Here is a 13,174-nt window from a genome sequence, read left to right on the forward strand (position 1 = left end):
CAGAGGGTGATGAAGATGTAGGTGTCTATGCAGGCAGTCTATGCGTGTCATTTTTTCCCCAAGCCCCTGTTCATTTCCGACACTTCTAGACAATACCAAATGCTACTGTGTAAAAAGAGCAAAACTGAACATTCTGCCAAACATGCAGGTTTGGAATGACATATATTAGGTATGTAAAAATGAAGAAAGAATTGTCATTTTTGGCTGAACTTTATCTTTAACACTTAGTGTCCATGGATGTTCTTGAGCTGTCTACCGGCTGAGCTTTCTTGGGACTTCGAGAATGCTTTCTGTTATTTCTTTGAGAGATACTCTTCCAGGTCGTCATGGGAACGCTGGGAACCTCCTTCTTTTTTGATACTAGCTCTGACTGAACCACTCCCCGGATTTGCTCCTTGTCTTCATCGGAGGAAGTGTTACTCTTAGAGCTCATCTCCACCGTAGGCTCCGTGAACACTATCAGCTGATTTTTACGATGAGGAACTTCAACTGTAGGACCCCCATCTGCCCCTTTCTCCTTTGTCAGTACAGTGACAGTCATTTGGGCCACACTGTGGTGCAGAGAAGCGCTTCGGAGGAGCATGTTGGAGCGTGGCTGCACCATCTGGATCCCGCCTATAGGAATCGTGAGGCTGAGATTGGGAATCATCACCTGGGGCTGGGAATGCAGGGGCAGGTGACTTAACACACGCTGGCCTTCTTTCGGCTGCATGTTCCTGGAGAGACGTCCATGTGGCAGAGGCCAAGACTGTGTCATGTTGGTCCTTCTCTTAGGACTGTGTGTTTTCTCCTTGAGGGGAGCCAGAAAGACATTTTTTTAGTGAAATCACCAAGTGGTCTGTTGGATATTGTAGAGTGACCACTAGTGCAGTCATCTTTATTCTAGGCAAAAGGACGTTATTTCTAAACAGTGTGGTTAATCTTTTTTTTGCAGCTACGGTCTTGACAGCTAAAGATAGTCTTGGTTCTTCCCAAATCTTCACTTCATACAGTAGATGGTAAACAGATGAGTATGCATTCATCATTTCATGGGTTACTATCTAAGGTTTTGGCTTTAATTGTATGTAAAGACCGGTGGCTTGACTTCTATTTGTAATAAAGGTGCGACACAAAAATAACACAGTGTGCTTTTAGAATCAGGGTATTTGTTTTTGGATGTTTATCTTGGATATATTTGGGTGTCTTGTTTTCAGATTTTTTGCGCACTAATAAAAAAAAAACGTTCTATAAGTGGAGTAAAACAAACTTAGACAAAGAAAGAAGCATGTACATATTTAGCTATCAAGACTAAAACCCCACAATTTACTCACTATTGAAACAAGGATAAATGGTTGTTAAAAGAGAGCATGGATCATTCGAAGAAACTATGTATTTTCTGAGAAAACTACAAATATAGAAATAAAAGCTCATTCAAAAACATAAAGACTTTAATCAATTAAATTTTATAAATTAAACAAAAACACTTGCTGAAAAAATTATAATTTGGACCAACTGTATTTGTTACAGCCACAATTATTAGTTTTTCTAAAATGTTTTCTCTGTTTAAACTTCAAATTTGGATTTAATATTAATCAAAAATATTTATTATTTTTGATCAGGCCAATATAAAAATGCACTAAATAAATGACACTTTCTCTTGTATGAATGTCAATTTCTCTTTCAGTCTTTTATCAGCATTATGGTCACTTGTTACTTCTTACATTCAGTCAGAAAGATCTACATAAAGACACTTACTGGTTTGGTCTTGAGATTTAATCTGTTGGGTGAGGCTTTTGTAGAATCTCTGGGTCTATCAGCTTGGTACTGAACAGTCACACTGGCCCCAACAGTCAATGCAAGTGGACAACTGTGAGACGAAGGCTGTATGGGGGACGAGGCTCTAATGGGGGACGCGTGTCTCTCTGGGAACGATGAGGCTGGGTGTTCAAAAGGAGACAAAGAGGAAAGGCAAGATGATGGAAAGAGACTATGTCTCGGAGAGGGACAACGTAGAGGGGACATGTCACGCTGAGGAGACTGCGGTAAAGCAGGGGACATTTGCAGGCCAGGAGACAGGCTGCGGATGGGGGACGAGCATTTCCCTGTGGTGGGTTCGAGGTGTCGAAGGGTTACTATAGACTTTGTGGTCTTCGGAGAGGCAGCTTCTCCATAGTGGCTTGGTTTTCGGGGGCTCATACTGACAGGCGGATTGGGATGTTGTTCCCAGCCTGGGTTTGAAAAGCCTGAGATGTCACAGGAGCCAGAATTATCCCTGGAGAGAGATGTACTCTTAGACGATGAAGAGGAGCATGATGCTTGCCCGTCACCCTCATCATTATCATCAGCCTCGTCCACATCTGTCTCCTCTGCATCTGAGAACTGGTGCTCCTCCACCAGATCCGTCTCAAGGAAACGGTTATCACTGTCACCTACAGCACAAGAGTCACTGTATCAGCTTACATTTAGTACGATTAATTATGCTAAAAAAAAGACAAATACATTTAACCAATTCAATCACTAACTAAGTAACCATACTTAATCCAAATGCCACAGTAATTGATAGTAAATGCATAATTTATTTCCAAATAATCAGAATAAGCGATGTATCATATAATTTGCTTTGATCATTTTTTAAGTCAAATTGACAGACAAAGTTTTAATGCTTTCAACAAACAGAACTACAAAAAGAAGTTATTGAGAAACTAATACTTCAGACAGAACTTGTCTGAATTTATATAAATTATACATGTACATGGCTGCTGAAAATTCAGCTTTGCCATAACAGATATAAATTACATTAAAAAAAACCCCCAAAAAAACAGTTATTTTATATTGTAATAATATTACTGTTTTAGTGTATTTGTGATTAAATAAATGTAGCCTTGGTGAGCAAGAAGAAGATACTTTGTTCAAAAACAAGTTTCTCACCTCCCTCATCTGTCTCAAGCTCACACTGAACTGGTCCTGGAGCAGTTCCCTCTGGACACCTCTTCCCATGAGCCTTTGACTTCATATGTTTGGTTAAATTCCCTGAAGAAAACAGTATGACAGCTTCAACATGGGAATGGAAAAAAAAAGAAACTTATTTATATCAAGTTCTTCCCTGTGAGAGTACAGGTGTAGACTTTGTCCATGTAAACAACCTCCGATGTCATCGAACTAGTGACAACATCTATTATAAACCTCTATTTTTATTGTGTTGGCAATATTTTTACTACAAGACAGGGCGCATATTGATGGTCTTATCCTTATCGTAAATTAGTTTAAAGGGGTGATGAACTGAGAAATCAAATTTTCCTTGAGCTTTTGACATCTAAGAGGTCATCAAATTATAAGAATAGACTGTAAGTTTCAGAACTGAAAACGTCCTTGTTAGTCCAATAAAAGCTTTTATTGACACCAGGCTCAGCAAACGACTCGTTTTTCAAAGTGGGGAACTATGATGACAAAGAGGATAAAACACCACCCCCGCAGAAGAAGATCAACGCCTACTTCAACACGGCCGGTTTAGCCCCGCCCACCGATTCGCGCATTACACAAAACTCATTATAATAAACTGTTATCCACTCAAAGCAGTGGGCGTTTACTTCCAAGTCTTCAATGCGAGACGCCCATAAAAACTGAGCGTTTTTGAGCTAGGCTCAAAACTAGGGTAGAAAATAGCCTATTACTTATTCATTTTGATGTTTTTGAATGTAAAAACCAAGCGAACGTCATAAGTTGACCTCAGACAACAATATAAAACAATTTAAAAAGCCAGTTCATGACCCCTTTAAATTTGCTTCTTGCTATTGCTAGTCAGGGGCAGGTGGAGTTAGGGAGAGTGGCAATATTATTCCACAGTACATTTTATTTGACCAAATATTTGCATTTGCCCTTGAGTAGGAGATGATGTATTTTGGACTGTATTTTTTAAATGTGTATATCTGCTAAAAGTTAATATTGTTTTTTAGCTGTACACTAGCGTATAGTAGATGGGCTCAAAGTTAATATTAAATGTATATTTTACTTTATCAATAATATTAATATAATATGGACAGACATGAACTAAAAGCCACAAATCTCCATTCATCCGTTGTGCAGCATACCTTTGGTTTTGAAGGCAAAGTTACAGTGCTGGCAGACGTAAGGCCGATCGTCCGTGTGTAGTCGAATGTGTTTGCGCAGCATGCTGGGTTTCTTACAGCGTATTCCACACTCTTCACATACATATCGTCCTCTCCCCCGGCCACGTACATACACGTATTCCTCACTTGACCTGTATCTGGAAAACACAACAAAAAAGCTGAAAGAATATGTTGTGTGAACATTCACTGGGCTTTGCCAATGACCAGGAGTCACTGACAGATAACAGACTGACCCTTATAAGTTGAACTACTAAAGGGAAAGACTATAGATAACCCGAAAATGTTGGAAAGAAATATTGCAGAATGTCGAGAGTGCTATTTATCATAATGGGAATTGTGGCTTTCAAACTCTAAAGGTAACAAAACAAGCACCAGAGAAATATCATAAAATAAGTGAGAATAAGTCATTCTCATTCACGGTTCCATGCTGGTGGAATGATCTCCCCACCCTCATCCGGAATGCAGAATCCCTGACAACATTCAAAAGACAACTGAAAACTCATCTCTTCCGGGAGCACTTAACATAAAAAAAAAAAAAAAAAAAATCCTTTCCTCTAAATCCTCGCTTGCCTGGCTTATGCTACTCCGAGCTATGTCTGAACTTTGTATTTTGAGCACTTCTTGCGTTGCTTTTGCCTCTTCACGATGACTCGCTTGGTTTAGTCCTCAGTTGTAAGTCGCTTTGGATAAAAGCGTCTGCTAAATGACTAAATGTAAATGTAAATGTAAGTGATGAACCAAATGGAAACTTCATGGCCAAAGCTTAAAAAATCTGGACACACTGGTTTAAAAAACAAAACACAAATTCTGAATTACATATATGTTCAGAATAACTGAAGTTCTATTCATTAAAAAATCATCATCATTACATCACATATCTTGTGACATCAATATACTGTATAATCACTGATGACAACCATGTGCTTAATTAGCAAATCAAACACATAATTAAATTAGCGAATAATTCACTCCAATTCTTTTTCAAAACAAAGCTTTCATATGGATTCAGAAGACGCCGTATGGATTACTTTTGACATTTCTGGAGCTTGACAGTTCTCATTATAAAAAAAAATAAAAAAAAAGCACCCTGGAGCCCTTCTGAACCCTTGTGAAAAAGAAGTACTTATTATGAAAATTAAATACTGTAAAATACTACACACAAGTACAAACTGAATGTAATGTTTCCTGGCACTTAATTGCATGATAATTGTAATTTAATGAAATATATTATAGTTTAAATGTATATGTACTTATAAGCAGTTGTAAGCAGGACTTAAGTACATGTTTAAATACAAGTTCATAACTAATTATATTGTCTTGGTTAAAAGGTTCTGCTGATTGTATTGCAATTAAATTGACTATTAAAAAGTACACTTACGTAAGTACTTAGTGTGTTAAGAAACATACTCATGAAAGTGCACTTAATTATATTATATTATATATATATTTAAATTAACTTTTGCAAAATTGGACGTACACTACAGTTGCACATAATTAAGTACACTTCTTTTTCACACGGGAATACATCTCATTTGGGTTTGGACAAACATGAGGGTGATTAAATAAAGACTTTGCCTGAACAAACCCTTCAACTGGCTGAAATGCGTGCAGCAAAAAGGAGAATCATATCAGACTAGCACTATTTTGTCAATGTTTAATAAGTTAAACAAACAGAATGGAACAGAAAAGTAGCACATGAAGGTTGACATTGACACTGCAAGTTCTCAACATCACCTTTAGGTTAATTAAAATACCAGCAAAGCCTCTGGGCTGGAATATGGAGGCATAAAGAGGCCTTTACATTGATCTCACAGGTCTGTGTGGGAGATCTGATCTCCAATCTATAGCACCTGCATGGCATGCTTTTAAAGGTGCTCTAAAACAACTTGGTATGCTTGGCACAGACCCTCTTTCAGACACCACGCATGCATATATATCCATACACACCCCCTCCGCCTACCCACAGACACACACACACACATACACACATGGGTAGTCTGGCTGGGTATCCACCCTGTTTGTGTCCAGAAAGTCCCAAAACGGGGCCTCCACTTGACCTCAAACAGAGCTCCATTTATAATGTCAAGAACTAGGGCCCCCCTCCCTTCGACCCCCATCACCACCACCCCGGCTCAAACATGGGGATCTTGCAATGCCGCTCTGTGCCCAGAGCCCGGGCTTCTGTGCCAATGCAAACAGCTAAGAGGGGGGAACCCTGGACCCAACCAGCAGCTCATAAACCAATAACATGAGTACAAATCAAGAACTGTGTTGCCAGCTTTCTTAAAAATAACAGCATAATAGAGATTTTTTTTGGGCGGTTTAGTTTTTTAGATTTAGGCTGTGCAGCTATTTAGGTTGTGATGCGATATATTCACAGTAACAGACTACCATTCACCACAAAGTAAAGATAGAATTAATATGATCCAATAAATAACCAATGTCATTCTAAACATACCGGAATTCCAAAATTGTAAATTAATGTGGGTCCAAAAGGCACTGCATTATTAGATTATTTGATGGAAATTTGATTTTTCAGTCTCATTCATGTCTGTAGCATGGTGTGGGATGAGTTATGTACTGACGTTTAATAAATAAATCTAAGTATGAGCAATATTGACAACTTATTATTGAAAGGTAAGACATGGCCTGAAGAAAGGGCATCAATCATGACACATAAAGATGTGAAAATTCATGACATATGCATTATGTGAGGATGAACTGTGCAGAAACCGCATAATTACCATTCACCTGAAATGCAGGCTCAATCCATTTCCCAAACTTTCACGCAAAATCACTCCCCTCATACATCAACTAAAACCTCAGAGCTTCCATTTTAAGATGCACAAACCACCTTAATCACCTTCAGTGTTCTCATTCTGAAGAGACAGAAATGTCTCCTAAACTAAAGACCATACTTGGATGGAGAAACAGCACAGACAAATTATGAGTAAATTTCATGGCTGCTGTGAAGATTATTCTGTGTTAAAATGCTATAATTCTTCAGAAGCACCACAGGTGGTTGTTTTTAGGAAGACTTGTGTCTGTAAACTGATCTCAGTCACGACAGACTACATAACCTTGAAGAATTACATTTCTTTCAGTTCAATTTCTTTCTATCAGTTTGTCTGACTTCTTTTGTAGTTAACATAAGGCTTGAAGCCAGACTGATTTATAGCTTTAATCCATAGCACAGATTTATTTATCTTTATTATATAGACCTCTCTCTTTTATTAAAAATAACCACTCACTCTAATGAGCATCTCTTAGATCTCAAAAGACGGCCGAGTTAACAAGTGTTTGTGTGAGGGGGTTAAGAGGTACATGAAACTCAAGTTTAAACAGGTACAAATTCACGAGTTCACACTTACAAATAACCAGATAGAGTAAAAAGCAGCCCAGCAGCAAGGAAACGGTACTAACACCCCAACAAATATTGCAAAGTACAAGGCTGATAGTGCAGTGTTTGCAGGGAGTAGGTTGGCCACTGGACCGGGAGGGCTCTCGCAGCTTCCGATGGGAGTTCAATACTCACAGCATCGGATGGGTTAGCCCTGCCGGCAGCTGAATGAAGATGGAGCTTAGCTGCTCGACCGGGAGGCTTTCACAGCATCCGCCGGGAGTTCAATACTCACGGCGATCAGATGGGTATGCTCCAGCTGGCATATGGGCGGAAAATAGATTTCGACCGTGGAGGGCTCTCATGACGTCTGACGGGAGCGCAATACTCACAGCGGCAGACGGGTAAGCCCACGCCAGCAGGCGAACGAGAATGGAACTTAAGCCGTTTTGCCCGGGAGGGCTCTCACAGCATCTGTAACCGGGAGCTCAATACTCACAGCGATCTAATGGGTAAGCCCCAGCCGGAAGACGGGCAGGAAATAGATTTTGACTGGGGAGGGTTCTCATGGCATCTGACGGGAGCACATTGCTCATGGCATCAGATGGGTAAGCCCCGCCAACAGTCGATCGGTTAAAGGCTTGGTCGTTTGACCTGGAGGGCTCTCGCAGCATCTGACTGGAGTTCAATATTTGCGGCAATCGGACGGGTAAGCCCTCGATGGCAGTTAAGCGCAATTAAAGATAGGCAATTAAACAGGGATGGTTGCGTATAGGGGTGAGCTTCTGCTAAAGTCGGGGGATAACGCTGCTCTGGTGGGGAGAAAGGGGTTAAATGTAGAGGCAGGGCTCTTGAAAGCCTATGATGACCAATGACTGAGTGCTTGAATCTGTTGCTGGGAGAGGCCTTTTTGAGCAGCTGTGGTTACGGAATCTATGTGAAAAGAGTGACTTGAAAAGTGCTCTGCTAAGAGTAATTTGAGGTGTTTTTCTCAAATCTGTGAAAAGTGGGTCAGAAGGGAATTTAACCTGTGAGTTTCTAAAATGTAAGTAACATAGAGGGGTTTGGTACGGTTGTATAGGTGATGGGAGATTGAAAATGTAAATGAAATGGCCTTTTTTCGTCTGATCTGTAGTACTTTTTTTGATGAAGTTAGAGATTGTTTCGTTATCTAAGATTGATAAATCTGAAATAGTGGGTTGGATACGGTATTAATGGAATGGTAGCCTAGGCGGAGGGTGGAAATGCATTTGGTGAGTATGTCTAAAGTTAAAGGTTGTCTGGCGTCTGGATGTTTTTTTTAAATGCCTTTGATAAGCAGGCAAGTCTGTGAGTTGATTATTTTGGAGGAGGGTGAGCCGAAAATTAGTTTATGGAAAAATTGGATTCCACTTTAATGTAGCCTTTAATGAAACCTATTTGAAGGCTCTTGACTGTGTTAAGATTGGAGATATATACGACGTAATAGTGAGAAGAGAGATAGTCTGGGAAGAGCAGGTTGAATGTGAGTGGAAAAGTTTTAAAATATATCTATCCTGTTAGGTAAGATTAGAGGGTTCTATGAGAAAAGGCTTGAAATATGGAGTTAAGAGAAGAGTCAAGCAATGGCCTCAAATGGTGATTTATGAGAAGATTAACTCTGAATATTGAGGTACTGGGGTAAAAAATAGTTTTTTGAGGTAAAAAATTTATATTTTTCTAGCCAAATAAATGGCACAAATCCGGGTGGATGGGTATCACTTTAAATGCAGAAGTGATGTCCACTTTGCAAGCCAAGCTCCGGGACCAGCGTTTTTTGCTTGATCGATGTTGTGATGGTGAAAGGAAAATTCATCAAGTGGGATAAGGCAGTTTATGCTTGGGAACGTGAAATTTATGCAGGGCTAAGAGGTTGATTATTACTCGTTTTTTACCAGAACATTTTCTAGTAGCCACTCCAATGGGGCTGATGCAAAGATTTTTCGAAGGGAGGAACATAAAAAAGGGTCGATCATGAAGCCTGAATTAACTTTCTTACTGATCAGGTTGTCTACTGTTTCAGGTTCTATGAGCGCGGATTGAAAATTATCACAAATAATATTTTGTGAGGGAAGGCTTTCTACTCTGGGTTCAAAACAATGCTCGAGACCAGACTGCAAATAGTTAGTAAAGTCCGGATTAGGGTGGCAAGACAATTCAGTAGACAAACGGAGAATATTTTCAGGAGTCAACAAGCAATTTTTAATTTTTTTATTAATAGATCTCATGACAGGGCATATTGAGCATGAGCGGCACTGCAGTAGCTGCAGATGTGCAAAAAACGACAACGCTGTCTTGAACATCTCCCTGTATTAAAGTTATTGCAGACCTGTCAGCTGGAAGAAAAAGCTAAGGGTCTTCTTCTGGAATCCGTACCAGAAAAGTCGAAGTTGGTGGTTGCTGGGCATGGGATGTAACTGGTTGATTTTGTTTGGTTTGGATCAAGACATGGAGAAATTGAGGGATTTACTTGGGGACAAGCTGTGGTGGAATGGGCGACCGATCTACATACTGCAAATTAAATGTTCAGACAGTCTAAGAAGACTCTATTGTGGAGGTCTGTGTCCAGCACGCCACAATAGGGGCGCTAATTCCATTGTGCGACTTGAACGGCGCATTTAGCTAAAAACAGCTTGTGATGTGATGCAGGTGTAAAAGTGGGTTCCTCCATATGATAACACAAGCTCTGCTATTATCGCAAAATTCTCAATTCAATTCTCACCTCCTATGGGGGAAAACAAGTACAAATGATTCCGCTGTATCGACTGAAAGCGATACAGAATTCTGAGAATGAAAGGATTCAGGATGAGCAATGAGCTGAATTTTTATAGGTAACGGAAAAATCGTCACAATCAATTTGGTGACTTGATTCGATTGGGGGAAGCAGGGAGAGTAGGAAGAATAAATCAATGTCTGCACCTGACAAAATCTGTGCTCTGATGTTGCTGGCAACAGGGGGCGGTTCCAAAGCGATGATGTTCGATGGTATGGGCATCTGTGTTGCAGAGAAGAGGGAAAATTATGATCTAGCCTGGGGAAGAGAGTTCTCCCTGAGGAGGGAGAAGCTCCTGGGTTGTTTGCAGAGACAGTCTCAAGCTTAGGTCGGCCCCTGGGGCTTGGGTAGTAACGGGGAAGGTAAAGGAAGAGGAAAGCTGGGGTGGAAAATAGTCTGTCTGGGTCTGCGCCGCTAGCAGAGGCAGCCTCACGCTAGGGCCCACGGTCGGAGCTGTAGGCAAAGGACATAAAAGTGAATTTGAGACTGATGACTGGGCCTGTGCTGCTAGCGGAGTCATCCTCACAATAGGGTCTGTGGGAGAAGCTGTAGGCCACTGATAGGGGAAAAGGTTAGAGGCAGAGGGAGGAGAGGGAAATGTTATCTGGGCCTGTGTCCCTAGCGGAGGCAGCCTCGCGCTAGGAACTGCAGGCAAAGGACAATGGGGAGGGTTAGAGATGGTGGGATGAAATTCCTGAGGCGGCTGATTGCTCCACTAGCGGAGGCAACCTCATGCTAGGGGGAAGGCATTTGTTGAGGGGAGCAGGCATTGTTGTACTGGGTGGAGCGCTGGGGAAAACCGCGGTGTGTGGCTGAGTAGAGGGAGGAGGAGATTGGGGCCTGGCAGTGGCAGAATCTGGGGCGCAACCCAGTCTCGCTGAAGGCCTGCTGCCGCGGCTGACGCAGGGGAGGAAGACCGTGTTTGAAAGGGATGCGGCTTTGGGCACTTACGGTCTTTGTTCGCTCTACTCGCTGCCTTAGAGGGTAAAAAGGATTTAGGAGAGGCGCAAGCTGTCTGCAGGTTGACGTACAATTGATATTACTGTGCTTTATTCATATGTCTTAATCCCTACAGTGTCCATTTCTCGATTGCAGATATAATTGGATGGGCAAGGGTGTACGAAGATGGCAAGGAGGATGGTGGAGGTCTCACCGGTAGGAGCAGGGCTCTGCATCTTGGGGTGTGGAGAACAGAATGGATGGGCTGGCAAAAGCGCAATGGAGCCGGAGGCTCTGTGGCAGCACCCGGCAGAGAGTGGGTGCTGCTTAGTTCGGCGGAGTGCGGCAAAAGATTTCGGGAGAAGAGGGATGCGTCATCAGACGGGAACAGCTCAGTCTCTGACATAGCTGCAATTGGGCGGGTCCTAATGCAGAAAACTGTCGAGGAACATAGGTGAGTCGGCTATGTATATACAGTGGGGCAAAAAAGTATTTAGTCAGCCACCAATTGTGCAAGTTCTCGCACTTAAAATGATGAGAGAGGTCTGTAATTTTCATCATAGGTACACTTCAACTATGAGAGACAAAATGAGAAAGAAAATCCAGAAAATCATATTGTAGGACTTTTAATGAATTTATTTGCAAATTATGGTGGAAAATAAGTGTTTGGTCACCTACAAACAAGCAAGATTTCTGGCTCTCACAGACCTGTAACTTCTTCTTTAAGAGGCTCCTCTGTCCTCCACTCGTTACCTGTATTACTGGCACCTGTTTGAACTTGTTATCAGAATAAAAGATACCTGTCCACAACCTCAAACAGTCACACTCCAAACTTCACTATGGCCAAGACCAAAGAGCTGTCAAAGGACACCAGAAACAAAATTGTAGACCTGCACCAGGCTGGGAAGACTGAATCTGCAATAGGTAAGCAGCTTGGTGTTAAGAAATCAACTGTGGGAGCAATTATTAGGAAATGGAAGACATACAAGACCACTGATAATCTCCCTCGATCTGGGGCTCCACGCAAGATCTCACCCCTAGTGAATGACCTGCAGAGAGCTGGGACCAAAGTAACAAAGGCTACCATCAGTAACACACTACGCCACCAGGGACTCAAATCCTGCAGTGCCAGACGTGTCCCCCTGCTTAAGCCAGTACATGACCAGGCCCTTCTGAAGTTTGCTAGAGAGCATTTGGATGATCCAGAAGAGGATTGGGAGAGTGTCATATGGTCAGATGAAACCAAAATATAACTTTTTGGTAAAAACTCAACTCGTCGTGTTTGGAGGAAAAAGAATGCTGAGTTGCATCCAAAGAACACCATACCTACTGTGAAGCATGGGGGTGGAAACATCATGCTTTGGTGCTGTTTTTCTGCAAAGGGACCAGGACGACTGATCCGTGTAAAGGAAAGAATGAATGGGGCCATGTATCGTGAGATTTTGAGTGAAAACCTCCTTCCATCAGCAAGGGCATTGAACTTGAAACGTGGCTGGGTCCTTCAGCATGACAATGATCCCAAACACACCGCCCGGGCAATGAAGGAGTGACTTCGTAAGAAGCATTTCAAGGTCCTGGAGTGGCCTAGCCAGTCTCCAGATCTCAACCCCATAAAAAATCTTTGGAGAGAGTTGAAAGTCGGTGTTGCCCAGCGACAGCGCCGAAACATCACTGCTCTAGAGGAGATCTGCATGGAGGAATGGGCCAAAATACCAGCAACAGTGTGTGAAAATCTTGTGAAGACTTACAGAAAACGTTTGACCTCTTTCATTGCCAACAAAGGGTATAAAACAAAGTATTGAGATAAACTTTTGTGATTGACCAAATACTTATTTTTCCACCATAATTTGCAAATAAATTCATTAAAAATCCTACGATGTGATTTTCTGATTTTTTTTTTCTCATTTTGTCTCTCATAGTTGAAGTGTACCTATGATAAAAATTACAGGCCTCTCTCATCTTTTTAAGTGGGAGAGCTTGCACAATTGGTGGCTGACT

General features: G+C 41.6%; 1 protein-coding gene across 1 annotated transcript in view; it reads right to left on the reverse strand.

The window, feature by feature from the left end:
* Window positions 1–217: 217 nt before the first annotated feature.
* Window positions 218–13,174, reverse strand: part of hivep3a (HIVEP zinc finger 3a) — a 41,108-nt gene continuing 28,151 nt past the window's right edge. The window contains exons 4-7 of the mRNA XM_056264867.1: window positions 4,068–4,243; window positions 2,897–3,009; window positions 1,735–2,382; window positions 218–790 (exon numbers count right to left, since the gene is read on the reverse strand). Of these exons, the coding sequence (XP_056120842.1) occupies window positions 218–790; window positions 1,735–2,382; window positions 2,897–3,009; window positions 4,068–4,243 (1,510 nt within the window). The remainder of the gene's footprint in view (window positions 791–1,734; window positions 2,383–2,896; window positions 3,010–4,067; window positions 4,244–13,174) is intronic.

Source organism: Rhinichthys klamathensis, unplaced genomic scaffold (genome assembly GCF_029890125.1).
Source record: "Rhinichthys klamathensis goyatoka isolate OS25496 unplaced genomic scaffold, OSU_Roscu_1.1 h1tg000225l_1, whole genome shotgun sequence".
Classification (NCBI taxonomy): domain Eukaryota; kingdom Metazoa; phylum Chordata; class Actinopteri; order Cypriniformes; family Leuciscidae; genus Rhinichthys; species Rhinichthys klamathensis.